This window comes from Hyphopichia burtonii (assembly GCF_001661395.1).
Source record: "Hyphopichia burtonii NRRL Y-1933 unplaced genomic scaffold HYPBUscaffold_4, whole genome shotgun sequence".
Taxonomy (NCBI): domain Eukaryota; kingdom Fungi; phylum Ascomycota; class Pichiomycetes; order Serinales; family Debaryomycetaceae; genus Hyphopichia; species Hyphopichia burtonii.
The window spans coordinates 815,564-842,109 of NW_017963731.1; the positions used below are offsets into that span (position 1 = coordinate 815,564).

The window sequence follows — 26,546 nt, forward strand, 5'->3', positions numbered from 1 at the left end:
AAAGTCTAATGACTTTTGGGATCAACCAAATACACCAACTTATGGTAAATCAGACAAAGTTTTCAGTGATAGATGGCAAAACAAAATGCAACCACTAAATCGAAAAGAAACAGGAATTTATTGTCTATAGCAGACATTCAAGATGAAGAGGATATACAGGATCGAATTGAGCAGAGAAAACACAAGCGACTTGAGGTTGACAATAAACCCATTAGTTTAAATGAAAAAGTGAACTCCATGAACATCAAGTTTTTGAGTAAAGGAAAGCGTAAGAAGGAGAGAGATGTTGAGGTAGATGACTCCAAGAGTGTTATTTGTGATATGATACTAGATAATTTTGACAAATTGAAGCTATATGAGAATTTAAATACCGATTCTGGAAACTTGTTAACTAAGTTCAGGCTTTATATTTATGCAATTAAGTATAACCAGGAAAAGTATCAGCCTTTGACAATAGAAGAACGAAAGCTCTTCATAAAAGTTTTCGATAAACTTTCCCAAGTAAAAGAGTTTGACTACAATCATGAAAGTAAATTTGTTAAAGGGGGAGAAAATATAATTAGATCAGAAACTAGTGAGTATAAACGTAGAATTGAACCTATAAAGATTCCCAAGAGAATCATGAAATTACTAGGTGAATAACCTTTCTTTAATATTATTGAAAAACCCTCGATCATAAATATTAATTAGATCATTTTCAACTGATTGAACTTTTCTTATATGGTAATTCTTTGAGTCATTCAAGGTACAGAGAATCAGATCATTTGAAATGTTTATGAACACAGTTTCATTAACACTTGGGTCACAAGATCCAGTTTGATTAAGTGATGCTTTCTCAACATAAGTTTTCAATTCCTCAATATAATACAAGACTCCCAATTTGACGAGATACTCGATGTCACTCCATTTATCCAACTCATTCGTTGTCACACCCAAATAGATGTATCTCAAATGAAGACCGGTAAATAAGGAGGTGATAAAGACAAAGGTTGAACAAAGAATAACGAAAATCCCGGCTATTCGATTTGATTCATTTGTTCTAGTGATCAAATCCCAATAATTTAAATGATTTTTATGACTTTTAAGCATTTTAAAACAAATATAACCACCATACGTTAATAAATTAATATTTGCAATCAAATACAAGAAAAACCACTTGTAATTATAAAAACCAATACAATTATTAACCCATATACAATGATGATCAAACAACATCACACAATGATTACAAACAGAACAATGTTTGGATCTAGCCGGCTTTATCAATTTGCAAGTATGACATTTTCTGTTAGGGAAGAAAATCAAATTATTGAAAACAAATTGATTATTGACTTGAACAACATTGCCAGGCGTTATCTTACCAGGGTTTGAAAAAATAGCTAGAGCACTAGATATATAAACTAGAATGATTGTAAACGCAATATAAAAGGAATGACTCGTGGAACTTAGTATATACTTTGGCAATTCAAAATATACATTTTTGAAAAACAAATGGAAACAAAATGTTACAATTGATAAATAAAATATTGGTATTAGCCAATTCAAGTATGACAATAGCTTATTATCTAATCTTTGATCAAGATAATTAAAGTATTTGACAGCCAGACCAAATACTTCAATGATTCGTCCTCTTAACCTATGGATGAAAGAGTTGCGTAGATTAGGTGAATCCCCAAAAAGTATTATACATGATATTATCGACAGTAGAAGGATCAAAAACACTATTATCGTGAAGAATGACATAATCAGCCAATGAAGTACCTTGACGTAGGCGTACCTGGTTTTAGATTGATATTTGTGAAAACGGCGTAAGCGAGAAAAACTTTTTTCTTTTTGGTATCGTTTTTCAGGAATCGTTTTTTCGTTATGTTTTGGGTTTTCCAAGGAGATTCTTTCTTAATAGACCTGGACCATACCCGTTGATAATGTCCAATCTTGAGAATTTAGAGGCAGAGATATTGAATTTGAATCATTTGCTTGAAACTGTTCCTTTTGATCCTAAATCCAATAATAAATCCAAGTTTTTTCTTAATGTTTATAGGCTAAATTATGATCAATTAGCACCATTAAATAATACTAGTATTGAATCTGGAGGATTAGCCCATAAATTCCCAATTAATTCTAATAAGTTGTTGAAGTTAGGGATATCTTTGGGTAATTTATTGAAATCATTACATATAGATGAGGAAATCCACCACCAACAACAACAACACCAACAAAATTTTGTTAATAATTTGAATAATTTAAAGAATAAGAATGGAGGGGTAGTGCCAGGAGGAACAGGGTCACCCAGTGCTAATTCCAGTCCCAGTAATGATCCATTCAATGATAATGATACGATTATATCTAATCAAAGTAATAAGGCCCAAGTTAACTTATCATTATATCAAACCAAATTTATTAAGAATTTAATGGTACTTTTGAAGAACTTTGATATTGGGAATCAAAATGGGATTGGGTTTCAAATCCAAGATATGCCAACTAGTGGATCCAATTCCACCCTCAATCAATATGGAAATAGCCATGGGCATGGACATAGCCATTCGATATCCAATGGAGCATTAGGATATACTTCAAATACATCTAGTGCACAGTCTACTCATAGTAGTCAAAGCGGAGGAACGTCATCCCATAGTAATCCAAATACTTCCCCAATCAAGCTTAATCTGAAACAATTATTAATTGAAAAATTAGAAATTAATATAAGCTTAGATAATTTATTCATATTTAAAATAATTATTAAATTGTTATTAAATATTTTTGAAATATTGAAAGAACAAATGATAAAGGCTAATTTGCTTGGAACAGGAACTAATTCTAATCCTATATCATCACCAAGGAATCATAGTCATCGACCAAGTACTGTTAGTCAAATAACTAATGATGATCTTGAAAATTCTTCATTATTTTCATATAACTCATTAAATTCCTCAAGTTCCAAAGACACGGGATTAACCGTTGATGAATACTATAAATTAATTAGTCAAATATTGAATAGAATCAATATTGGATTAATTGAACCATTTATAAAACTTATATTATCAGAAACTGTGGAACCAAATATTTCTAATGATTTTAGTAATCTAATTAATAATCTATAATTCAATTCTACATTAATAAACTTTCAGTCTATTTTAAATTAATAAATTAATCTATTCATACATTAAATCGTAAACTATAAAAATTATTTTAAACAAACCACCATTCAGATATACGTCTCCATAGAGTATGACTGAATCTTCTACCTAGGATTTTACCAATCAACGGGAAGATCACAAAGCTTACTAGTGAGTTGATTTGTTTTAAACTTTCTTCCCACTGTTCTTGAGGAGATAATTTCAATTCATCGGTATCGTCACTTTCATAATCTTCATCACTGGAGAATTCGAGATCGGTATCTTCGTTGGGTATTGAATCTATAATGGAATTCAACCGACCAAATCGGTCGACATGTTCTCGGTCAATCGGCTCCTCCATGCTTGTCCTGGGTTAAAGAAAGGTTCTGAGTAGTTCTAGTAGGGAGGTAGTAATTGAGGGCGTTGTGATTGTTCTGATTCTTCGAGTCGTTGGAACAAGACCCGTGCACCGTAGTTTTTTTTTGGAAGAATAGATAATTTTCAGAAATTTTTTTCAGAGATGAGATTGTTTGCAACTATATGTTCAGACGAATACTTCAACGAGTCAAGATGTCCGGAATAAGAGAGGAAGATTACCAGGTGATCAAGGAAGGGAAAGCCACTGTGTTGGCTCCCAAAGAGGATAAAGTATTTTATAACCCCATACAACAATTCAATCGAGATTTATCGGTTATGGGGATCAGATCCTGGCTGAAACTTTATCAACAGGGGAAAGAAGGAAGTAGGGATCTTAAGAAGAAGAGAAAATTGAATGATGAAAGTGTCGAGTCTCCTGCTTATATCCGGATATTAGAAGCATTATCAGCCACTGGATTAAGGGCATTAAGGTATGGGCACGAGATACCACAAGTTGAGAAAGTGATTGCCAATGATTTATTGGGGGAAGCGGTTAATTCGATTAATCGAAACATCGAATATAATGAATTACAAGAGAAAGTGGAAGGAAATTTAGGAGATGCAATTAAGTATATGTCAACGGTTAAGGAGAAATTCCACGTTATTGATTTAGATCCTTATGGAACGGCGACCCCATTTATTGATCTGGCATTACAAGCCATTAAAGAAGACGGGATGCTTTTGGTTACGTGTACCGATGCAGGAGTGTTAGCAGGAAGTGGGTATCCAGAGAAATGTTTTGCATTATATGGGGGTAATAATTTTGGGAATACGTTTATGGGGAATGAGATGAATCACGAGGTTGGACTTCGATTAATATTGGGGACGATAGCTAGAGAAGCTGCTAAGTATAAAAAAACAATTGAACCAATGTTGAGTTTGAGTATTGATTTTTATTTCCGATTATTTATCAGAGTTAAAACGAGTCCAATTGAAGTTAAGAATTTAGCATCCAAAACCATGATTACCTATCATTGTAGTGGATGTGGACAAAATAAGAATCAATACTTAGGAAGAAAGCAAGATAAGAAGTATCAAACTGCGAAAAAAATAACCATTGGAGAAAATTGTGAATATTGTCAAAGTTATTTTAATATTGCCGGACCAATGTGGGGGGATAAGATCCAAAATGAAGCTTTTATTAAGCAAGTATTACAAGAGGATATTGACGAAGAGGTATACAAGACCCGAGAAAGAATCAGAGGCATGTTAACTCTTGCGCTTGAAGAGTTGGAGGAACCATTCTATTTTAATTTAAATCAATTATCATCGTTTATGAAGGCCCCGCCCATGCCAATCAATGATTTTGCCAAAGCCGTTGGGGATTTGGGATACCAGGTATCATTAACCCACGCCAAAAAAAACTGTATCAAGACCGATGCTCCCTGGGACCAAATTCTTAAGATTAATCAAGCGTGGTTGAAACTCAGTAATGAGAAATTGATAATTGAGTACCGAGAGAAAGTGGCCGAGATGGACGGCGACAAACGGGACAAGTTGCAGGAGAAAATCAACCGACTTGAAGCCAACCCCATTAGCAATCCCAATTTAACTCCCGGAATGATTGGGTATAAGATATTGGCCAATATCAATTGGAGTGCCAGTGAATTGCAAAAAATCAATTTCAAGACCGCCAATGCCACCAGCGACAAGATTTCCCAATTGAGAAAGGTGAAAATGCTTAGATTTCAAGAAAATCCAACAAAGAACTGGGGGCCCAAATCCAAACCCAGTCAATAAATACCTCTACAAAACACAACAATAAACTAATTAGATATATTGCCAATGTAGCCTATTAGCAATCTATACAATTAAATAAAAAAAAAGGGTGTATATATAAAAAATTAAATTATTAAGAAAAAAAAAAGCATTATTTCAGCCCAAAAAGTAAAACATTCTTTTTTTTAATACAAAATTAAAAATGAATAATTAAAAGACAAAAAACAAAATTAATGAATTAAAAAATTATAGTAATATTAGAACTGGATAAGCTTATAATAATAAAGCAACACCAGCAGCAGCAGCAGCACCGAATAAACCGGCACCGACAGCACCAGCACCAGAGTCAGCAGAAGAAGAGCTGGAGGTACCGTTAGTACCGTTAGTACCGTTAGAAGCGTTAGCAGCAGAGACAGCAGAGACAGCAGTTAAAGCAATGACGACGGATTTGAATTGCATTGTGGATAGGATATGTGTAGATAGTGGAGGAAAAGAAGAAACGGAACAACTGAGAAAGCTATGGAAAAGCCTTGATATTTATATTAATTGAGGGACAAGGGCAAAAAAAATCGAATTTCAAAGAATGGCATGGAACCGTGTGGATACCAATTACAGCCAGATATAAAAGAAAAAAAAAAAAAAAAAAAAAAAAACAACAACAACAACATCGCCCTGTTCACTTCACTTTTCTTTTTCACTACCTAATCAACCATACAAACCAACCTCCCCGAAGGGACACTAACCTCTAACAAGTAGATGTTAAGATACTAAACTGAAATTGGCTACTAACAAGAAAAGAAACGCGAGCAACGTAAAAAGATAAAAATGGTCATAAGATACTAAAATTAACCCAAAGATGCCTCCACCATTTTGATTAAAAGGGGACCCGCCCTTCATAATTTAACCATTTTCGGACAATGCCTCGACTAATTTGACCGTGGGCGGCGCGCGCACGACCCGATGCGACAGCACCACCACAGGGCTGTGTTCACACCTCCGTACATTTTGTGCTGTGACACCCTACGGGTCACCTCCTGCTACTGTTGGTGTTTTGTTAGCACTGGAGTTACTGTCACTGGTGCCTGATGCACGGGTTGGAATACGACTGACGATGGTAAATCGTGTAGATACGAATCTCATAATCAATAGCTCATGGTAACCCATATATCCTAATCGCCCACTCACAATCATGCTCGTGGGTTAAGCGACTGAGTTAATCACAATCACTGGATCACAATAAAATGTCGTGACACCAACGCAATGTCGTCAAACTCCATGGTTTTGTTTTTTTTGCATCCACAAACAGACTATTTAACCAGCTACAAAGGTTACTTAAAAACTTCTAAGCTTTACCTACAAAAACAATTTGTAGAGTTTACCCCCAAAGGCTACTAAATACAAAGGTTACTAAATACAAAGGTTACTAAATACAAAGGTTACTAAATAAAAAGGTTACTAAATACAAAGGTTACTAAATACAAAGGTTACTGAAAATACAAAGGTTACTAAATACAAAAGTTACTAAATACAAGCTTGCAAAATCCAATGTTTTCCAAGGCTTTGATCCTATACTGGATTTCAGTGTGTTGTCTGGAGGTTATTTGTAGATGTTGGGGATGTACGGAGGTGGATGGGTTGCAATCCTGATGTTTTTTTTTTCTCGGTTCATTCAAAGAAAACACTAATGTACGGAGGTGGTGCAAGATACATCACCAATGAATTACTCCAGAACGGTTCAAGTGCTTAGCAAATATAAATCAAGTACCTTGACTCAAGTGGCGCTCAACTGCGGGTTCCCCACCGAGGGAACCAAGCAGAATAAGATTGATCTGATCTACAATGGATTAAAACTATATAACGTTACCGGGGATAATATTGATATCCTATCGATTGATATTGGAATAAAAAATTTTGCTTATTGTAAAAGTAAATTAGATTTTTCAAATATTAAATTGGAAAATTGGCAAAATAATAAATTGGAAAATTGGCAAAATAATAAATTGGAAAATTGGCAAAATAATCAATTGGAAAATTGGCAAAATAATCAATTGGAAATTTGGCAAAATATTAATTTGGAAAATTGGCAAAATATTAATTTGAATGAAAAATTTAAGTATAATCAATTATCAAATATAATTGATGAGAAAAATCATTTAAGTTATTTAAGTAATTGTATTATAAATCAGATTATTATGATCCCCCCATTTCCTAAAATAATAACCATTGAAAATCAAAGAACAAGATCAAATGGCTTGACAGCAACGTTACCAACAGTGCTAACCAATTATACTTTGGAAAATATGTTATATTCAAGTATTTATACTAATAAATTATATAATGAAAAGTTTAATCCCTTAGTTATACCGTTAAATTCAAGAAATATGGTCAATTTTTGGATTAATAGATTTTTGAAAAAATCAAATATTAAATTTAATTCGTTATTAACCAAAAAACTAAGAATTAATTTAGTATTACATTTATTAACTAATAATATCATAAAGTTAGATATTGATTTAAAAGATTTATCAATAGTTGATAAAAAACCAAATTACCTATTAAAATTAATCAATGCTCATTCTTCCAATAAAATTTCAAAAATTGACGATTTGGTAGATTGTTTATTATACAACTATATGATGATTCAATTCCTACAAAATCAATCAAGTCTAGCCAACGTTATTCAACACGATTTGGATTTAGACTCGTTTGTAAATAATTTAAATGATAAATACTTTGAATACGCTAAAAATTTGAACTTGCAAATGAAATAACCTCCTGATCTATTCTTCTTGTAATTCTATAATATATTCTGCGTTTCAGGTGGTTGTTGTTCAGTGATTTTATTACTCAATTCTTCTTTGGTCTTGACTCCGTCTTTTATCTCGGAATCAGTAATCTCAAATATCATATCATCATTCTTGGTTGCATCGTCATCTTCGTCGTCATCCTCGTCGTCATCTTCATCGTCTTCATCTTCATCATCTTCCTCTTCATCATCTTCCTCTTCGTCTTCTTCATCTTCATCCTCTTCTTCATCCTCCTCTTCATGTAACCCATCATCAAGTTTCTCTGCTTTCAATGCAGTGATTCTTCTTCTTAATATATCCACTATATCCGACCATTCTCTCATTCCTCCCATTCCAATATCCCCACATACCAACACTTTTTCAACCGGCTTTAATACTTCAATTCCAAAATCACTCGATGATATTAACTTCAATTGCTTAGAAGTAATTGGATGGGTATACATAAATGTATTCATTGCTGGTGCCACCAAAATCGGCTTCGATAAAGTATCATTACTGGTAGATGTAGATGGGCCCCAGGACCTTATAATTGAAGTTAATAAATTATCAGCAATCCCATTGGAAAATTTGGCTAATGTATTGGCTGATAATGGCGCAATTAACATTATATCTGCCCATTTTCTTAATTCATTATGTAAAATCAATTTTTCATACGGATTCTTAGCCTTTTTATTTACATTTAAATTATTATTACTCTCCGTTGTGGTGGTAGTAGTCGTTGACCAGCTCTCATTATAATTTGCCCATTCATCTTCATCTCTCCAAATCTTAACATCATTATGTATTTTCAACCCTTTCAAAAAATGAACGGCTGATTTAGTAACAACTAATTGAATTGATATCTTATTAGTTCCATATATTTGAAATAACTTATCAATAATCATTGGTACTTTGATCGTGGCTACTGATCCAGTACATGCAAGTAAAATATGAAATTTCCCATCATCTTCTTTAGTTAAATATTGCTGAAATGGTACTGGTGGTCCAACTGGTGAAGCAACAATTGTTTTATTTGATTTTTTAATACTAGTGGAATTTTTCCTGGATACGTTAGCACTATTACTATTGGAACTACTTTGAATCTTGATAGGTAGACTTCTTTGCTGATCTGTTGGACTTGTTATTTCTTGCAGCGAGCTTGAAGTGGGGATGGCTGAAGGTGGTGGCGGTGGTGATGTATTATTTGATTTTTTCAATTCACTAGTTGAATCTAAGTTGAAATTTGTTTTAAAATGGGAATTATCAAGTGTTGGTGAATTAACTCGGGATGAATTATTACTTGAAGTAAAGTAACCATGACTTACATTAGGTGTATTTTCTTTTTGTTGTTTGTAGTTTGAATTAGCCAAAAATTGTAATACGTCATTATTAGAAGATGAATTTTGTCTGCTTTGAGCTTTAATATTAGAACTTGGTGTTGAACTGTTTTGAAATGATGCTTTTCGAGATGACAAAATTGATGAATCTCTATTCAATTTATGAGGTTGTGGCTGTTGTACATGCGTTCCTTCTTGCTCTTCAATAATACCCCCCTCTTGACTTGATTCTTGATTAGTTGTAGTAACGTTAGCACTCGATGGATGTGCAGATATAGTGAATCTTCTTGATCTCTCTTGTCCATCTAAATCGCAAAATGATACTGATTGTGTTGCTTTCAAAGGTGGTGGCACTGCACCACTAGGAGCCGTAGTATTAACCCCAGAACTTGACTCACTATTATTTGACTGAAGTACCAGAGATGAAATATTAGGAGATGCTGGGGATTGGTTCAATGTTAATGCATGGGTTCTACCCGTTTGAGGAGTTTGAGCAGCTTTCGATGTTGGTGTTTCTGAACCGGATGGATACCGTTTTTCTGCATTTAATGGGTTCCGTTTTTCATTGATCGAAGACTTAAGTGGATTGTTTGAATCTGTTCGAATATTAACAGTGTTTGCTGCATTCAGCTTACCACCAGTTTGATTTGCTTTACCAGCATTCGATTGATCTGACATGATTCAAAATAAAAAGAAAAGATCAAAAGCTAAGCAGGGACGTTAGACTAAAAATCTTATTTTACTTCCAATATAACAAGGCTTATATGATATACTGCTTCTTGATTCTCAGCTTCTCTTGACTTTGAAGTATGGAGTAAAAGTTTTAAGTGGAAAAAAAAAAAGCAAAAAGATCCTCTCGGAATCTTTGAGGCAATTTTTTTTCTAGCCTCAAATAAACCTCCGTACATTTTTATTAGAACTTTTTTTCTCTTTGAATAAAAAGAACAACTGGTTGAAAAATTTAGAAGCTTTGAAATCAATCGACTTCAATTGGGATATAACGAAGTATAGCAAAAGATGAATCTTCGCCAGCAATTAGTTCAGCTTCTTAGCATTGCATATGTATTTTCTTCGGCATTTATTGGTTGGAAGACCCTTTCGGTAATAACAAATTCACATTCTCCAATTGTTGTGGTGTTATCTGGGTCTATGGAACCAGCATTCCAAAGAGGTGATATTTTGTTCTTATGGAATAGGGACAGTCTGGCTAAAGTGGGAGATGTGGCTGTTTATGAAATTCAGGGTAAATCTATTCCAATTGTTCATCGTGTTTTAAGAGAACATCATAATAATGATAAACAATTACTTTTAACAAAAGGTGATAATAATGCCGTTGATGATTTAGGGCTATATGCCAAGAAACAACCCTATTTGAATCAAAAAACAGATTTAGTTGGTACTGTTAAAGGTTATTTACCAAAATTGGGTTATGTTACTATTTTAATTACTGAAAATGTCTACTTCAAATATGGTTTATTAGGAATCATGGGTATTTCTTCCTTATTATCGAATGAATAGATGGCTTGCTTTCCATAGTTGTATAATTAGTTTGCGTATATACGTAGGGAAATTATTATTAAATGTAATGCCTATCAAGCACATTGAAAATGAACAAACATTTTCCCCATAAAAAATGGCCAGCAGAACTATCAGCCAATAAGATATAAGAAGCCTTATTTTACTAGGGACCGGTGCTCCACCATTAGTATTTTCGCAATAATAGTCTTCATTCATTTTTTGATATGATCTTAAGTCAAAGCTTCAGTAAAGACTTTCAAGATACGAATACTGCTTTACCTGCCTATCTTGTGTTCAACAATAGACAAACTATTCTTAGGTTAATTAATACGTATTTTTGTTAAAACAGTCTATCTTATAATGCGATCTAATAACTAGTATACACCGTTGTAGATAGAAGGAATATATGTAAAGTAAGCATGCCGTTTTGTCGAACAACTTCTTTGAAAAATTTAGCTACGCAAAATTTTCTAGCTTACACAATTTGACTAATGCATCTATATTAAGGTAATAAATTAGACAAAAACCTAGGTTTTTCAGGAATTTTTTATTTATAACAATTCTTAATTTTGTTGAAAAATATTTGGGTGCCAAAATCTGAGAGGTCGACACCGTGAAAGGAATTTCCTTGGAATTCTGATAAGACCTTTTTTATGTGTTTGACTGATAAGAGGTTCTATCAATAATGGCAATCGTTAGGTAGGACAGACAATTCTAGATAAGGTTCTTAGTATTCGAAGATAGTACATTCGTCTTTTTTTTTTTCTTTTTTTTTTTTTCTTGACATATAAGAATATATATTTAAAAGCTGAGATTGGGGAAGACTATATTTAGTCTAGAAAACCCATAATTTGAAGGGCCGTCTTTTTAAAAGCTTAATTTAAACCATTTATGGTTGGTGTGACAAATAAGCCCACCTCCAACTTCGCCGATATATTAAGACTTCGTGGCCAAGCTGGTTAAGGCGTGAGACTGTTAATCTCAAGATCGAGAGTTCGATCCTCTCCGAGGTCGTTTATTTTTTGATTATGCAATGAAAAAGCTTCTTTTTGGAGCCAACCAAACGACATAATTTCACATTTATTTTTTACTTAACAACTTAAAATCCCTTCTAACTGAGAGTACTACGTGTTTTTCACGACTTTGAGGCAGGCTTCTACAAGAAGTATAGTAAAGACTGTTCGACACTGCAACTTGTTAGTTTTTGAAATCAAGTTGGTTCCGGAGTGGATCCTTCGGTGAAATATTCATGACGTGTCGTGGCTCTGCCTTACAAAGTGTCAGACCGTGAAGGTCTGGCGGTGATGTCTGGGCCTGATTTACATCAAGGCAGATCACAGACATCATCAAGCTGAGGTTTAAGCAAAAGAAGTTACAAACATCTTTTGTGAAACAACATCGGAAGAGAGCATCTTTTACGAGAACAAGTATATAAATAAGCAGGCATTCCCTCATCTGATGGAAATGCCTAGAAGACTTTTTGTGGTGTGGGCCTAAGTGGCTAATCCTATTGGTTAATGGATTGAAGAGTGGGTCGATGCCCTACAGAGAGTTTTCATTCGGTAATGACAATAATAATATATATATATTTTACTTATGGCTTTTAATATATTAGTATTAATTGTAATAGAGTTATTCTCCCTTTAATAACAGCTAAAAGATTAATCTAGTTAGTAAATTAATCCACCACTAATCGTTATTAGTATGTATCTGACTAATAGCTAACTGCGTGTGTTATGGTCGTCTAGTCTGGTACAGGTATTTACTTCGTAGATACTTGAGGACGATAGAGGTCTGATCTACCCACATAACCCGATACAAAGAAGCATTGAATATGTGAGCTCTTATGGATTAATAAAAGTACCCCGAAGATCAACTTTTTTTGCCCATTTTCGCAAAATTTGCAGCAATTACCACTAAAAGAAAAAAGAAAAACTTATACACACCTTTTTCAATAAAAATTTAAGAATTCCAAATGCAGCAAGAAATGACAAGCAAACAGAATATTCTCTGACGAAGCGGCATGCTTAAGCGAGAAAAAGCATCTAAATTTCGAAAATTAGTAGCCTGGCTTTCTATCTGGCATTCTATTTGTTGTGAAATTCATTTATCAGGGCAAGATAAAATTTAAATAAAAAGGTTAAGTAACTGGGTATTCACATGAGTCAGTTCTTTTTTGTAGGAAAGAAGAACACCTGTGAAGCAATAGTCTTAGTATAGTCTGTCATAAGCAGTAGGACAAAAGCCATCATCATAATTTAACCCACCTTGAGAAACTCTAAAGAGTAGAAGTTAAGTCTTGGAGGTGTGTTAGTAAGTGGGCTTTCAGTTAAACTTATTTGCTAATCTTCTCTGACCAGCTCTCATAAGTCACCGAATTAGCAAGTTCATAATATGGGATTTTCATTGCGAAGCCAGAGAAAGGATACGGAGGCTTAATTCACATCTTACATTAAGTTAGGTGCTATTTTGTGACAAGTGATAGCCACCGTATCTGGAGAATAAAGGTTAAATGTGCATATCTGCGTTAAACCTTTGATACCAGATAATAGATTACTAGAACCATTTATGGTACATTCATGTGAACATATACTAATTTGAAGCCTAACAAAAATAACAACAATATTTGATATTTATCGGGTATTTTGGAGGCTATAAAATTTCAATATTCTAGTTTCTATTTCTTATTTTGATAACTAGTTTCCTTTTAAATATATCTAAAAAAACAGATTGAATGAGATGGCGTTCCCTTTTAGAACATATATATAGATCCAAAAAAACATAAATTATGCCGTTTTTATTAAAGGGTTGAATACTTGGTCAAATACCTTGATAATAAAACTTTTATCTTCTGAATACAAACCTGAAATGATCTAATATTTTTTCAAATAGAAAAAACCGAAAAAAAAAAAAAAAACGAAAAACCAAAATCCAAAAATAACCGTGGTTGGCAATTCAAGTACTTTTTTTACTTTCAAGGGTAATTATAAATTCCAAATTGAGCTAATATTGGGGGAGCTAGGTTCTTAAATTACTTCAAAAGTCTAAACGATAACGACAAAGGCGGTTTTCTATAAAAACGAAAAAATTATATTACAAGCCTTTATGGCCAAGTTGGTAAGGCACCTCACTAGTAATGAGGAGATCGTCAGTTCGAATCTGGCTGAAGGCAATGTTTTTTTGCAAATTTTTTGCTACATCTACTTATTAAACCAGAGTTTTCGAGTAACGGTTCTCTCACTGGAAGGACAGTACAAAAGTTTATCATGAAGATTTTTTTAGCATTACGATGACGATGTAGTAATTGTTTGCTGCGAGGAATAAAATCTATATAAAGTTTTTAAAGTATCAATACATAATAAAATATTAAGAGGAAAAGAATCATAATCACGTTATTGAAAATCAACCCCAGTATCCTTGTTGAGGTTGGCCAAATTGATTGAGCTGTTGTGGCTGTTGTTGCTGTTGGACTACGCCCTGAGGGAAGTACCCGGTTTGTTGAGGAAGCTGAGGTTGTTGTGCAAATGGAGATGGCGTTTGGCCAAAGGGGGAGGATGCTTGTGCAAATGGAGATATGGATTGAGGTTGTTGGAATCCAGTGAATTGAGGTTGTTGTTGTTGTTGTTGTTGTTGTAACTGTTGTTGTTGTAACTGTTGTTGTTGCTGCTGTTGTTGCTGCTGCTGTTGCTGCTGCTGTTGCTGCTGCTGTTGTGCAAATGGTTGAGTAGGATCAACTTTACCGACAACATTTGTAGTGAATTGATCCGGTTGGTTATATAAGGACATGATATTTTGTTTATTTGTTTGCTGGGCAATGAGCTGAGGATTAGATTGCTGTTGAAGTAGCTGATTATGTTGAGGATTATTTGGATCGAGATATTGTTGACCATTAGCATCAACATAAGAGATTTGGCCAGTGATTGGATCAGTGTATTGATATATTTGAGGTTGAGATGGGGTTGTAACGATACTAGGAGTAGAAGTGTTGGTTGCACCCGTAGTGGCAGAAGGTAATTGAGTTTGGTTAGAATTGGCCCACCAATCATTCAGCAGGGATTGAGGTTGTTGATTAACCAAGCTACTCATTGGATTATTTGCTGAGAAGGAAGATGTACTACCATTACCACTTGGAATAGCATTACTTGAGCCACTAGGTCTCTTAGGTAATTGAGGAGGTAATTCATCTTTTTGAGGATTTAATTTATCATCTTGATCTAAGATATCAAGAGCCAAATCAACATTACCATTCGATAAAATCAAAGATTCTAAAATTGCATCACGATCGCGATAACCCATTGCAATGATATTATTTACCGATCCAGGATATTGTGATTTTTCAGAGGAAGTTAAAACACGATGAGTTAATCTTGGTAAATTAGTGGAAGAAGCTCTTGATCTTGATCTTACTGTTCTGAGTAAATTAGAATTTGATCTCAGTCTTGAAGAAGTTGGTTGAGGAGTTAACCCACCAATACTTCCATCATCGGAAAAAGTATCATTATTTAAAAAGCCATCGTTTCTGAATTTCATATTAATATATTTATCCCTTAAATATTCTTCAATTGGACCATCGTCATCATCATCTAAGGGAAACGGATTTTTAATTTGATTCCATTTTTTATTTGATCTTCTATTACCAATTCTTCTTAAGTTTTCAACTTGATCATTAGTCCAATGATCTAAAGTTAAAGATTTAACTTTTGAAATCTTACTTGCTCCAAGAACACGACGATGAATTGAAGCACATCTACCACATAATAAGATACCTAAATTATAAGAAGCCCAAGTTGGATACAGAGCACCACATTCAGCACATTTATTATCGTTGCCTCTGGCGTTAACAACATCAATCAATTGACGTTCAATATGTTTTTCGTGTTTCTTAGACATGATTTCCTGATAGAATAAAGAGACTAAAGCTAAAAGAACAGATTGATATAAATTTTTCGAGTGAATAAACCCCCACAGCCAAAAATTCAACTGTGCACTTTTACACTACTAAACGAGCGTTGAATGGAAAACACGGGAATAAATGTATATTTCTATTTAGATTGGGATTTTCTCTTTTTATTAGAATAATCATCTAGATTTAGTTTGATTTCTTTTCTGACTCGATTATGACCAATGATATCAACCGAGATCGAATCGATATTTATTTTGATGTCTTGTAAATCGGCAAGATCTAAAGCTTGACATATTTCAAAAGCTTTAATTCTTGAATTTTTCACTTGATCAGTAGAAGGTATTTTTTTAAATTCGCCTACTAAAAGAGTAGTATGATAATTTTTATATTGATCGAGAAACCTTGAATCACTAGAAGTATTCAATTTCGAATACCAGGATAATCCCAATTTATCCTTTTGATCATGAATGATATTTCTTAATTGAGCGAAAAATTCATCTTGCAAGTTATCATTTTTAATTGAAATTGCTAAGAAAAGTGATTTTGAAGTTACACTAGCATGAACACTTAGCTTTGGTTTTATACTTAATTGAATTTTCTTCTGGTTCCCATTGACTAGACTGGGGTTATTGGAATTTTTAAATAATAATCGGTTCAAATTATTTTGATGGTCTTGTTGCATATTATCATTTTTAATTAAGTTCTTATTAACTTTGATTTTTTTAGCTTCATTATTCAAGTTTTCAATAAATTGCTCTATTTTATATGATGGCCCCACTATATTTGGTCCTAACGTTATATGAAAATCTCGAAAATTTTTTAAATTAGTTACGCTAAATCTTCCATAATTTGATGTCGACGACTGGGACGGGGCCCCATAAAGGGACCATTGGAAATTGTTATAGAAATCGGCATCCTTCTGTTGAAGTCCCTGCATTATCTTGGTTGACACCATCTTTAATTTGTTCAACATTGGTGACGATGGTCGCCAATTAATATAAAGATATAGCGACGACATGTTTTGTGCATTCAACGTATAACTCTCCAGATACGTATTATAAAAAAGAATCTCCGGTAACTCCTCTGTCTCTACTGCACTAGACGATGACTCGGGTTCAGATTCGGACGAATACTCTTGTAGATGTTCCATGAGTTTGCAGCTCATCCAGTATATGAAGACTCAATCACCATATACCCAACATGTAAAACCCAACCTGCAATCCACTCTACAACCCAACCTGCAAAGCACAACCTGCAAAGAAAACCTGCAAAGAAAACCTGCAAAGCAAACCTGCAAAGCAAACCTGCAAAGCAAACCTGCAAAGCAAACCTGCAAAACACAACCTGCAACAAATCAATTGCAAAATCCCCACGTTTTCGTCTTTATCAGACTTTTTGCAGTAATCCTCTTATCTCGCTGGTCATCTTCTTTCTGCTCACGGTGTTAATCTTTATCTGGTGATGCATATATATACTTATGTGTCTTGTGAAGCATTTTTGAAATCGGCCTGTGCCTACTCTTAGTCACTACTGTCACTACTGTCACTACCGTATACTCCACCTACTCTGTCACTACCATATACTCTACCTACCCTGTCACTACTCTGTACTACTCCCAAGCTGGACTATACGCACTATACCCTCTGCAAACTACTTGCTAGACCGTGATCCTGTGATACCACGAAGAATCCGGCTGATCAACCCTCATTTTCCAGTACCCCGAAAACGGTTCATCTCCTCCATAAAAAAACACAAAAAAACAAAAAAAAAACTGCTAGTGCGTAAGATCTTCAAAATTTTCGAGTTACTCATTCACTCTTCAGTTTTAACAGCAGAAAACTTTTCAAAGAAGGCCAGGGACAGAACGAAGCCAACGATGTCTCAACTCTTGAAGCGGGTGAGAAATGCATGCAAGAATGAGTCGGTGGCCAGTATCAAGAATGAGTCGGTGGGCAGTATCAAGAATGAGGAGGAGACCAATGAGTATGTTGGTACACCAAGCGAGGTTTATAATTGGAAAATTATCGTGATGGCTTTTGTTAGTGCTTCAGCTGCGGTTATTATTGGATACGATGCGGGTTTTATTGGGGGGACCATTTCATTAGCATCATTTCAAGACGAATTTGGATTTGGTCAAATGAGTGCCAATGAAAGAACCAGTATTCTGTCGAATGTAGTTTCAGTTTTCCAAGCAGGAGCCTTTTTCGGTGCTATATTAATGTATCCCATAAGTTGTCAAGTTGGTAGAAAAATTGGTCTTATTATTAGTGGGTTTTTCTTAACTTTTGGTGCAGCAATTTCTCTTGCTGCTAATAGTGATCGTGGATTAGGTCCAATATATGCATCGAGAGTTTTAACCGGGTTAGGGGTTGGTGGTGCTTCTGGTACTGCTCCTATTTATATTAGTGAGATTGCTGTACCTTCCATAAGAGGGAAATTGGTTGGATGTTGGGAATTATCCTGGCAAATTGGTGGTATTATTGGATACTGGATTAATTATGGGGTTTCTCAAAATATTCCAAATTCTCGTAAGCAGTGGTTAATTCCATTTGCAATTCAATTAATTCCATCTGGGTTATTTTGGTTTGGTACTTTCCTACTTCCGGAATCTCCTCGTCTTTTAATTGCTTTGGAAAAATACGATAAATCTCGTAAAAATTTATCCTTTTTACGTAATTTATCCCAGGATCATCCTTATTTAATCCATGAATACGAAACTTTTGTCACTGACATTGATGAAAGATATAGAAGAATCGGTCGAGGTTTTTGGGCTCCTTTTAAAAGTATTTTAACTTCTAAAAAACTTTTATATAGATTGTTTCTTTCAACTTCTTTATTTATTATGCAAAATGGTTATGGGATTAATGCAATGACCTATTATTCTCCCACAATCTTTAAATCAATGGGGACTAATGGTAGAGACGCTGGTTTATTATCAACGGGGATTTTTGGAGTTTTAAAAGCTCTTGCGTCTGTATTTTGGATTTTTTTCGTTGTTGAAAATCTTGGTCGTCGTCGGGCTTTAATCGTTTTTTCAATTCCTTGTGCTATTTGTTTCTATTATATTGGTGCTTATATTCATATCGCAGATCCGGCTGCTCGCTTAGCTAGAGGTGATACTTCAATGGATTCCGGTGGACGTGCAGCTTTAGCAGCCCTTTATTTATGGACCATTTTCTATGGTGTTTCTTGGAATGGTACTCCTTGGGCTATTAATTCAGAAATTTTCCCTCAGGATATAAGAACCTTAACCCAAGCAATCAATTCTTGCTCAAATTGGTTTTGGGCTTTTGTAATGGGTAGATGGACCGGTGAAGCAATTGCTGCAATTGGGGCTGGATTATATTTTATTTTTGCTGCTTGTGCTACAGTTTTCCCAATTGTGGTTTATCTTTTATACCCAGAAACTAAGAATGTTCCATTAGAAGCAATGGATTATTTATTTGAAGTTCCCGCTTGGAAAGCCCATAAATACGCTCTTGTTAAATTCGATCAAGAATTCGAAAATGGCTTATCTCATCAAAGTGAAGATGAATTAGTAAATGAGGTCGATGTCTCAGATTTGGAAAAACCTGATGCTAACATCGAAAAAAGAGAAGGTAGTTCATCCCCTGATATAAATTAAATTACTTATAAATAGCATAGCTTTTGTATTATAATGATAATGTTGCAATAAAAACGTAAAATAAAAAAACTCTCCCGCGACTAACTTCTCTTCAGTTTTAACACCACATTCAAACAATACACCATGGTGGGTATAACTATAAAGCTAATAACTAGTATCCAATACCAACTTACTAACTCAAACTTTAGGCGCCAAAGAAAAAGGGTCTTTCAAACGAAGAAAAACTCCAAAAACTTCACTCTTTTTTTACAAAATCACACTCGTTCTACACAGTTAAAGAACTCGAAAAAGATGCTTCCAAATACACCGGGATCTCCCTGATGATAATAAAAGACTTGGTCCAACAATTGGTTGATGATAATAAGGTTTCGGTTGAAAAATGTGGGATAACCAACTTGTATTGGAGCTTTAAATATGATGAGTATAATGCATTGAATCAGAGATTAATAAAAGAAGAGGAAAAATTCAATGATAGGCAAAGAAAGATCGAGCAATTGAAAGTTAACATACAAACAGAAAATTCAGTTAGAATCCCATCAGAAACAAGATCAGGATTTTTGTCAAAATATCAAAACTTATCAAAACTCAAACTCAAATTACAAGAAAGCTTGCAAAAATTTGACAAAACATCAAACATGCGTCAACTAGATTCTAAAAATACTAATTTACTAGAGGCAATCGAATTCTTTACTGATAGTTTAGAATGCATGGTCTACTACTTTACGAAAGTTAATGCCGTGGGTATTTCAGAGAAAGAGCTTAGAGCTAAGTTTGACTTACCAGAAGAATTTGAAAACATTCCAATTTGGCATATTGATAAGCACTAGGTGTTTATCAGCTTTACTACTGAAAATAGTATGATTTGGTATTATTCACCCCGCGAAATCTCCAATTGGAAAAAAAAATGGTCTCATCTTAATAGGCTTTGTCTTATGAAATAATAAAAGTACTTGAAGATCAATATAGATTTGCTTATGAGAATTGCAACCAGGATTCGCACCACTTGCTCAATTAATGTATACAAGACTATTGAATTTCACAGGCGAAACGAGCTGAATACCGCGGGCGGCGCAAAAGGACTCGATCACGGTGGGGTGAATATGTGATTCTGCATCGCACCGGACCCAGTTATTTCTTTGATTTGCCAGTAGCGAAGATATCACAGGATTGTGACATACGAGATATATATCATCATTGGTTGCCAATATTTGTGACACCAACGTTTGTTTTTTGAACTTTGAAACTTTTTTTTTCTAATCATTTGGCTTTTCCGGTTCAAGTTAGCAGTATCATGGATTATATAATTTCAGATATTAAACCAGAGCATTTCGAACTTTTCTTTCTCTTATCGGATGCTTTGGTTCATGAGACCACTGCAGAAAATATATTACCATATCTAGATGATGATTTCCCCAAAGAAAAGATCAATGAATATTTAACAAGCTTTAAGAGACCATCTCAAAGGGCTGAATTTAAACAGGAACTTGAAAGAACTATTCGTGCCAATCCAAAAGCTGCAGGTAGACTATTCGTCGTTCTCTGTACTATCTTAGACTCCAGAATTTTATCACCGTTTCTTACGAAATCACTAACCTTAGTGAGAGATATGTCATTGGAAGAACGGGCTGATCTTTTACGCAGTTGGAGAGATTCACCAATTGAATTAAGAAATCGATTATTCAAATTATTTCATGCTTTATCAGTAGCTCTTTACTTTAAAACTGCTCCAGAGATTCATCACCAAGCTATTGGATACCCTGGAAAAGAAGCAAGAGAATGTCTTTATGAAAATCAAGTCATTGAAGATTATAGATATACCATGTTACAACCTCCTCAACATGAAGGTAATGAATTATATTTACCAAATATTGATGCAGTGATTATAGGATCTGGGAGTGGTGCGGGTGTTGTTGCTAATACATTAACTAATGATGGCTATAAAGTATTGGTTTTAGAAAAGGGTAAATACTTCCCAAACTCAGAATTGACTTTCAATGATGCAGAAGGTTATAACAATATGTACGAAAAAGGTGGAGGACTTGCTACAGCAGATCAAGGTTTATTTATTTTAGCTGGTTCAACATTTGGAGGTGGTTCTGCAGTCAATTGGTCTGCTTGTTTAAAGACTCCTTTCAAAGTCCGCAAAGAATGGTATGATAAGTTCAACATTGATTGGGTTGCAGATGAAACTTACGATCAATGTCAGGAATTTGTTTGGAAACAAATGGGTGCTTCGGATGAGAATATTACCCATTCATTCTCCAATCAAGTTTTATTAGATGGTTCTAAGAAATTGGGCTATAAATCTAGACCTGTTGCTCAAAATAGTGGTGGCCACCCCAATCACTCCTGTGGATTTTGCTATTTGGGTTGTAGATATGGTGTCAAGCAAGGTAGTGTCAATTGTTGGTTTAGAGATGCAGCAGACAAAGGATGCCAATTCATGGATCAAGTCAAGGTTCAAAAAATTATCCATAGAAATGGTAAAGCTACAGGCCTTGAATGTATTGATAACCGTACTGGGAAACATTTTAGAATAACCGGCCCAAGGAAGTTTATTGCTTCAAGTGGATCACTTCATACCCCATGTTTATTGCAAAAATCAGGTTTTAGGAATAAACACATTGGTGCCAATTTAAAATTACATCCAGTTACTGTTTTATTGGGTGACTTCGGTCATGAAACTAAAACTAAACCTTACGAAAACTCGATTATGACATCTGTTTGTACCCAAGTTGATGATTTAGATGGCAAAGCCCATGGTGCAAAAATTGAAACAATTTTACACAGTCCTTATATGGAATCCATCTTCACTCCTTGGAAAGATAGTGATCAATTGAGAAGAGATGTTCTTAAATATAATAATTTGGCAGCTATGTTAATTTTAACCAGAGATACCTCTAGTGGTACAGTCAAATTTGATGCCGACAAAGAAGATGCTTTCACAGTAGATTATACTCTCAACAAGTTTGATCGTAATTCTATGTTACAAGCAATCTTGGTTACTGCTGACATTTTGTACGTGGAAGGTGTGAAGGTAATTATCCACCCACAAAATTCAGTTGAAGATTTCGAATCAAATAAACCAAAGCATGAAAGATCAGTCACTGATTCTGATTACGTTGCTTGGAGAAATAAGATTGCCAAAATACCACTTGGTAAGTATGGTGTTTCATATGGGTCTGCTCACCAAATGGCTTCTTGTAGAATTAGTGGAAAAGGTCCCTCTCATGGGGCAGCCGATCTTAAGGGAAGACTTTTTGAATGTAAAAATGTTTACATTGCTGACGCTAGTGCTATGCCTTCGGCTAGTGGTGCTAATCCAATGATCACAACCATGGCATTTGCCAGAAAGATTGCATTGGATATATCCAAAGATTTAAAACCTCAACTTAAACTTTGATTATGATCCTCATATTAATTTCTTATATGATTACGCCATGAATAATGTTAGTTTCTTTCACTTGATATTCCCTTATATTTAATTAGTTACTTTTTGAAAAGTTTTTTTTGAAATGACAACTGCATGTAATCTGTAATCTTTGGTCAGTAAACTATTAACGAATAGCCTATAGTAACAATAGACACAAGGCTTAACTTCTGCTTCCCAGCTTACCAACGAGATATTAGCTCATTGAAACATCTTTTACGAACGATAGTATATGCTTCTTTGGTGTTTGTTACTTTCTAAGACGAATGGAATTATATTATACAAATCGAAATACGCTTCCCGGAAGGAACTATAAAAAGATGAAGTTTATTCAATTGGCTCATAATCTTTGATCCATTGATCCAAGAATTCTGGCATAAACATACCTTGTCTTCAAACAGATCTTCCACGTCCCAAAAGCTTGAAGAATAAGAATTTGTGCAAACCCCAATATAGAACTCAAATGAACGACTTAAAGTTAAATTTACTTCAAGTACGTACATTATTTTGCAAAACGTCCATAAAAAAGATATTCAGGGGGCGAATCAAAGCTGAAAGGCCATTTGAATTATATAGCACAATTGGCCTTTGTTGTCGTCACTCCCAACATTTTACATGTTTGTACAATGCAACATCCCATGTATAAGGCCGTTTGAGCCAATTCCGCAACATTTATTGTATATTTTGTATTATGGCCTTTGGTTAGTGAAAATAGAGAGCCAACCTAGTTAAGTCACAAGCTAGGGTTAAGACATACTCCAAACACCTTGACTTGTCGTTTTTTCTATTTGAATGGGTTTGGCTTTCGTGTAGTTCTTCACAAACGGATCGCATTGTCGAAGATTGCAAAATTTTTTTTTTTTTGCAAAAAAACACAGCATTGGAAGACAGTAAATTGTTGTTGGATAAATTGAACTATTGTAAAAGCCATAATCGGAAAGTGAAGGCCAAAAATAGAGGATGTTTCGGCGATATATGAAAAACAAAGGTTAACAATTATTGTCCCAACGTTTGTGAATTTAAATATACATAATCATTACGTCCAGCTGGAGCAGAATCGTAGTAGAATATTGAGATCATGCACTTACTGTCTATAGTTGAAATTTAGCTCATTCATGTTGAATACAAAGGTAACTTTTAGCTTTCAATTAAACTGGATCATATGGCATTCTATTGTCGTCCATAATTTATACATATAATGTTAGGAGCAATCGTATTGTGAATTTTTTTTTTTTTGTTTTGGCTATTGAGTTGAATTATTGTTGAGAATGCATGTCAAAGCTTAACGATTTAGCTAGTTTCAATATCAAGTTACAGTCTGGAGTCTTTCAAAGATGAAGTAAGCTCATAAATTAATGAACAATGGTATTTCAGAATTTTGTAATTTGATGCTGAGCAGCTTTTTCCTTTCAAAGTTTTTATTTAAATGATGTTATTTCCAGTAATTAAGAGTTAACCGGGCACTTCTGTCATCATCATAACCAACCTCTCCGACATCGATGCCTGAAAAAATACCAGTCATAACGGAAAAAGCCCTTGATAGCTTCGTTCTTCTTTCTGACGCTTTAATTCATGAAACCGTTCCAGAAAAAATTGAACAATTTTTAGATGAAGATTTTCCTAAGGATAAAATTGAAGAATATGCAAGAAACTTCCCAAGACCTTCAACAGTCCCCCAATTTAGACAAGAAGTATTGGCTTTGTTAAATGCTGGCTCTGTTGCTTCAACTGAAGCTTTTCTTCAATTAAGTAATTTATTAGAATCTAAATTCTTATCACCCCCAGTAACAAATTCAGTAACTTTAGTGAAAGATATGGATATACACCAACGTGAAAAACTATTACAAAATTGGAGAGACTCACCTTTTGCTTTCAAAAGAAAGCTCTTTAGGTTATTTCACCTTGCAACGTTTGCGATTTATTCCAGAATCGTATATGATTTGCACAACCAAGCCATGGGCTACCCAATGAGGGAAAAGAGAGAAGAATTATATGAAGGTCAGACAAAACCTGACTTCCAGTATGAAATGCAACTCCCACCATCAGAAGATGGTGCTGTCTTAAACATTGATGTAGATGCCGTCATTATTGGTTCTGGATGCGGCGCTGGTGTTGTTGCTCATACTTTAGCCCAAGATGGTCATAGATCTTTAGTTTTGGACAAAGGACCATACTTCCATCCTTCAGAATTGAACTTCAATGATTATGAAGGTATGAGGAATATGTATGAATTAGCCGGTGGTTGTATGTCGAATACTCAAGAAATGGTTTTTTTCGCAGCTTCTGCTTTTGGTGGTGGTTCCACAATTAATTGGTCTGCTTGTTTAAAACCATCAGCGAAAGTTCGTAAAGAATGGAAGGAGGATTACGGAGTTGATTGGGTCGAAGAAGAAGTGTTTGATGAATGTCTTGATTATGTTTGGAAGAAAATGGGGGCAAGTTCAGAGGGTGTGGAACATTCGTTTACCAATCAAGTAATTCTTGACGGATCCAGAAAATTAGGTTTTGACGTTGAAGAAGTTGCTCAAAATAGTGGTGGCCACAAGAATCATAATTGTGGATTTTGTCATTTAGGATGTAAATATGGTATTAAACAGGGTGGTGTTGCTTGCTGGTTCAGGGATGCTGCCGAAAATGGGTGTAAATTTATGGATTTGGTTAAAGTTGAAAAAATACTTCATGAAAATGGTAAAGCCAATGGACTTTTATGTAAGGATGTCAGAACCGGTAAGAGTTTCACAATCAGAGGTCCTAAAAAATACATAGTTTCTTCTGGTACATTGAATACTCCAATTGTTTTACAAAAATCCGGTTTCACAAACAAAAATATTGGAGACAATTTCAAATGTCATCCAGTTCAATGTATGTTTGGTGATTTTGGTAAAGAACATAAAACTAAACCTTATGCTAATTCAATTTTGACTACAGCTTGTAATCAACTAGATGATCTTGATGGGAAAGCCCACGGTCCAAAGATTGAGGCTTGTTTACAAGCTCCTTATTTACAAGCACCATTTATGACCTGGGAATCAAGTGATAAAATGAGACAAGATATGTTGAAATACAATAATATTTCAGTCATGATTGTTATTACCAGAGACTTGGGCCATGGTCAAATTTCTTATGACAAGAAGAAACCGGATGCCTTTTCAATTGACTATGAAGTTAGTGAATATGATCGTAAAGTGTTATTAGAAGGGGTAGTGACTGCTAGTGATATCATGTACATTGAAGGGGCCAAAGAAATTTTCAACCCACAGTATAATGTTCCAAATTTCAAATCCGATAAACCAAAAGAATCAAGATCAATCGTTGACGAAGACTATGTTGCATGGAGGAAAAAAGTTGCATCAACTCCACTTGATCTTGCTTCTAACCAACTCGGGTCGGCTCACCAAATGGCTTCTTGTAGACTTAGTGGTAAGGGTCCTGAATATGGAGCAGCTGATCTTGATGGTAGATTATATGAAGCTGAAAATGTATTTGTTGCGGATGCCAGTTCATTACCCACAGCTACTGGTGTTAATCCAATGATTTCAACCATGGCCTTTGCAAGAAAGATATCATTAGGAATTTCAAAAGAATTGACCAAGGAAAAGGCTTAAATTAAATGGTAAACTTTTTCAGTAAAACTTTCAATAATTTTTTTTTTTTCATAATTTTTTTTTTAATATATAAGTATACATATAAGTAGA

General features: G+C 34.5%; 14 protein-coding genes and 2 non-coding genes across 16 annotated transcripts; 9 read left to right on the forward strand and 7 right to left on the reverse strand.

Annotated features, from left to right (window-relative positions):
• Nucleotides 1-72: 72 nt before the first annotated feature.
• Nucleotides 73-642, forward strand: HYPBUDRAFT_6450 (uncharacterized protein; the record flags this gene model as incomplete). The annotated part of the gene is made up of 1 exon (XM_020223581.1): nucleotides 73-642. The coding sequence occupies one exon, from the start codon at nucleotides 73-75 to the stop codon at nucleotides 640-642; it is 570 nt and encodes a 189-aa protein (XP_020076228.1).
• Nucleotides 631-2,708, reverse strand: HYPBUDRAFT_162019 (palmitoyltransferase; the record flags this gene model as incomplete). The annotated part of the gene is made up of 2 exons (XM_020222552.1): nucleotides 2,501-2,708; nucleotides 631-1,721 (listed from the first exon to the last, which is right to left on the reverse strand). The coding sequence occupies exons 1-2, from the start codon at nucleotides 2,541-2,543 to the stop codon at nucleotides 631-633; spliced, it is 1,134 nt and encodes a 377-aa protein (XP_020076229.1). The 5' UTR covers nucleotides 2,544-2,708.
• Nucleotides 2,709-3,152: 444 nt separating this feature from the next.
• Nucleotides 3,153-3,477, reverse strand: HYPBUDRAFT_11759 (uncharacterized protein; the record flags this gene model as incomplete). Its single annotated transcript, XM_020219183.1, has 2 exons — nucleotides 3,153-3,175; nucleotides 3,216-3,477. 2 exons carry the CDS (start codon nucleotides 3,475-3,477, stop codon nucleotides 3,153-3,155), a joined length of 285 nt encoding a protein of 94 aa, XP_020076230.1.
• A 175-nt stretch (nucleotides 3,478-3,652) lies between these two features.
• TRM1 (tRNA (guanine26-N2)-dimethyltransferase) lies at nucleotides 3,653-5,364 on the forward strand. Its single transcript, XM_020221348.1, has one exon. It carries the CDS (start codon nucleotides 3,687-3,689, stop codon nucleotides 5,271-5,273), a length of 1,587 nt encoding a protein of 528 aa, XP_020076231.1. The 5' UTR covers nucleotides 3,653-3,686; the 3' UTR covers nucleotides 5,274-5,364.
• Nucleotides 5,365-5,734, reverse strand: HYPBUDRAFT_153064 (uncharacterized protein). The gene has a single exon (XM_020221349.1). The coding sequence runs from the start codon at nucleotides 5,709-5,711 to the stop codon at nucleotides 5,526-5,528; it is 186 nt and encodes a 61-aa protein (XP_020076232.1). The 5' UTR covers nucleotides 5,712-5,734; the 3' UTR covers nucleotides 5,365-5,525.
• A 1,233-nt stretch (nucleotides 5,735-6,967) lies between these two features.
• CCE1 (cruciform cutting endonuclease) lies at nucleotides 6,968-8,023 on the forward strand (the record flags this gene model as incomplete). The annotated part of the gene is made up of 1 exon (XM_020218736.1): nucleotides 6,968-8,023. The coding sequence occupies one exon, from the start codon at nucleotides 6,968-6,970 to the stop codon at nucleotides 8,021-8,023; it is 1,056 nt and encodes a 351-aa protein (XP_020076233.1).
• Nucleotides 7,869-10,173, reverse strand: HYPBUDRAFT_153065 (phosphopantothenoylcysteine decarboxylase complex subunit). The gene has a single exon (XM_020221350.1). It carries the CDS (start codon nucleotides 10,051-10,053, stop codon nucleotides 8,050-8,052), a length of 2,004 nt encoding a protein of 667 aa, XP_020076234.1. The 5' UTR covers nucleotides 10,054-10,173; the 3' UTR covers nucleotides 7,869-8,049.
• Nucleotides 10,174-10,392: 219 nt separating this feature from the next.
• HYPBUDRAFT_139736 (signal peptidase complex catalytic subunit) lies at nucleotides 10,393-10,893 on the forward strand (the record flags this gene model as incomplete). The annotated part of the gene is made up of 1 exon (XM_020219720.1): nucleotides 10,393-10,893. The coding sequence occupies one exon, from the start codon at nucleotides 10,393-10,395 to the stop codon at nucleotides 10,891-10,893; it is 501 nt and encodes a 166-aa protein (XP_020076235.1).
• Nucleotides 10,894-11,833: 940 nt separating this feature from the next.
• On the forward strand, nucleotides 11,834-11,907 carry HYPBUDRAFT_t100. Its single transcript has one exon. It is a non-coding gene; the product is annotated as a tRNA-Asn (tRNA).
• Nucleotides 11,908-12,010: 103 nt separating this feature from the next.
• HYPBUDRAFT_208640 (uncharacterized protein) lies at nucleotides 12,011-12,501 on the reverse strand. Its single transcript, XM_020223054.1, has one exon. The coding sequence runs from the start codon at nucleotides 12,346-12,348 to the stop codon at nucleotides 12,091-12,093; it is 258 nt and encodes an 85-aa protein (XP_020076236.1). The 5' UTR covers nucleotides 12,349-12,501; the 3' UTR covers nucleotides 12,011-12,090.
• Nucleotides 12,502-13,992: 1,491 nt separating this feature from the next.
• HYPBUDRAFT_t101 lies at nucleotides 13,993-14,065 on the forward strand. The gene has a single exon. It is a non-coding gene; the product is annotated as a tRNA-Thr (tRNA).
• A 92-nt stretch (nucleotides 14,066-14,157) lies between these two features.
• Nucleotides 14,158-15,915, reverse strand: HYPBUDRAFT_153066 (uncharacterized protein). The gene has a single exon (XM_020221351.1). It carries the CDS (start codon nucleotides 15,781-15,783, stop codon nucleotides 14,296-14,298), a length of 1,488 nt encoding a protein of 495 aa, XP_020076237.1. The 5' UTR covers nucleotides 15,784-15,915; the 3' UTR covers nucleotides 14,158-14,295.
• Nucleotides 15,916-15,935: 20 nt separating this feature from the next.
• HYPBUDRAFT_11766 (uncharacterized protein) lies at nucleotides 15,936-16,927 on the reverse strand (the record flags this gene model as incomplete). The annotated part of the gene is made up of 1 exon (XM_020219184.1): nucleotides 15,936-16,927. The coding sequence occupies exon 1, from the start codon at nucleotides 16,812-16,814 to the stop codon at nucleotides 15,936-15,938; it is 879 nt and encodes a 292-aa protein (XP_020076238.1). The 5' UTR covers nucleotides 16,815-16,927.
• A 377-nt stretch (nucleotides 16,928-17,304) lies between these two features.
• HYPBUDRAFT_11767 (uncharacterized protein) lies at nucleotides 17,305-20,248 on the forward strand (the record flags this gene model as incomplete). The annotated part of the gene is made up of 2 exons (XM_020219185.1): nucleotides 17,305-19,395; nucleotides 19,695-20,248. The coding sequence occupies exons 1-2, from the start codon at nucleotides 17,673-17,675 to the stop codon at nucleotides 20,246-20,248; spliced, it is 2,277 nt and encodes a 758-aa protein (XP_020076239.1). The 5' UTR covers nucleotides 17,305-17,672.
• Nucleotides 20,249-20,307: 59 nt separating this feature from the next.
• HYPBUDRAFT_153068 (uncharacterized protein) lies at nucleotides 20,308-22,958 on the forward strand. Its single transcript, XM_020221352.1, has one exon. The coding sequence runs from the start codon at nucleotides 20,713-20,715 to the stop codon at nucleotides 22,822-22,824; it is 2,112 nt and encodes a 703-aa protein (XP_020076240.1). The 5' UTR covers nucleotides 20,308-20,712; the 3' UTR covers nucleotides 22,825-22,958.
• Nucleotides 22,959-24,096: 1,138 nt separating this feature from the next.
• Nucleotides 24,097-26,514, forward strand: HYPBUDRAFT_153069 (GMC family oxidoreductase). Its single transcript, XM_020221353.1, has one exon. The coding sequence runs from the start codon at nucleotides 24,351-24,353 to the stop codon at nucleotides 26,454-26,456; it is 2,106 nt and encodes a 701-aa protein (XP_020076241.1). The 5' UTR covers nucleotides 24,097-24,350; the 3' UTR covers nucleotides 26,457-26,514.
• Nucleotides 26,515-26,546: the final 32 nt, after the last annotated feature.

Coding starts and splice junctions, on each gene's coding strand:
- TRM1 (XM_020221348.1), top strand. CDS start 3,687: ATGTCCGGAATAAGAGAGGAAGATTACCAGGTGATCAAGGAAGGGAAA.
- HYPBUDRAFT_153064 (XM_020221349.1), bottom strand. CDS start 5,711: ATGCAATTCAAATCCGTCGTCATTGCTTTAACTGCTGTCTCTGCTGTC.
- HYPBUDRAFT_153065 (XM_020221350.1), bottom strand. CDS start 10,053: ATGTCAGATCAATCGAATGCTGGTAAAGCAAATCAAACTGGTGGTAAG.
- HYPBUDRAFT_208640 (XM_020223054.1), bottom strand. CDS start 12,348: ATGAGGGAATGCCTGCTTATTTATATACTTGTTCTCGTAAAAGATGCT.
- HYPBUDRAFT_153066 (XM_020221351.1), bottom strand. CDS start 15,783: ATGTCTAAGAAACACGAAAAACATATTGAACGTCAATTGATTGATGTT.
- HYPBUDRAFT_153068 (XM_020221352.1), top strand. CDS start 20,713: ATGGATTATATAATTTCAGATATTAAACCAGAGCATTTCGAACTTTTC.
- HYPBUDRAFT_153069 (XM_020221353.1), top strand. CDS start 24,351: ATGCCTGAAAAAATACCAGTCATAACGGAAAAAGCCCTTGATAGCTTC.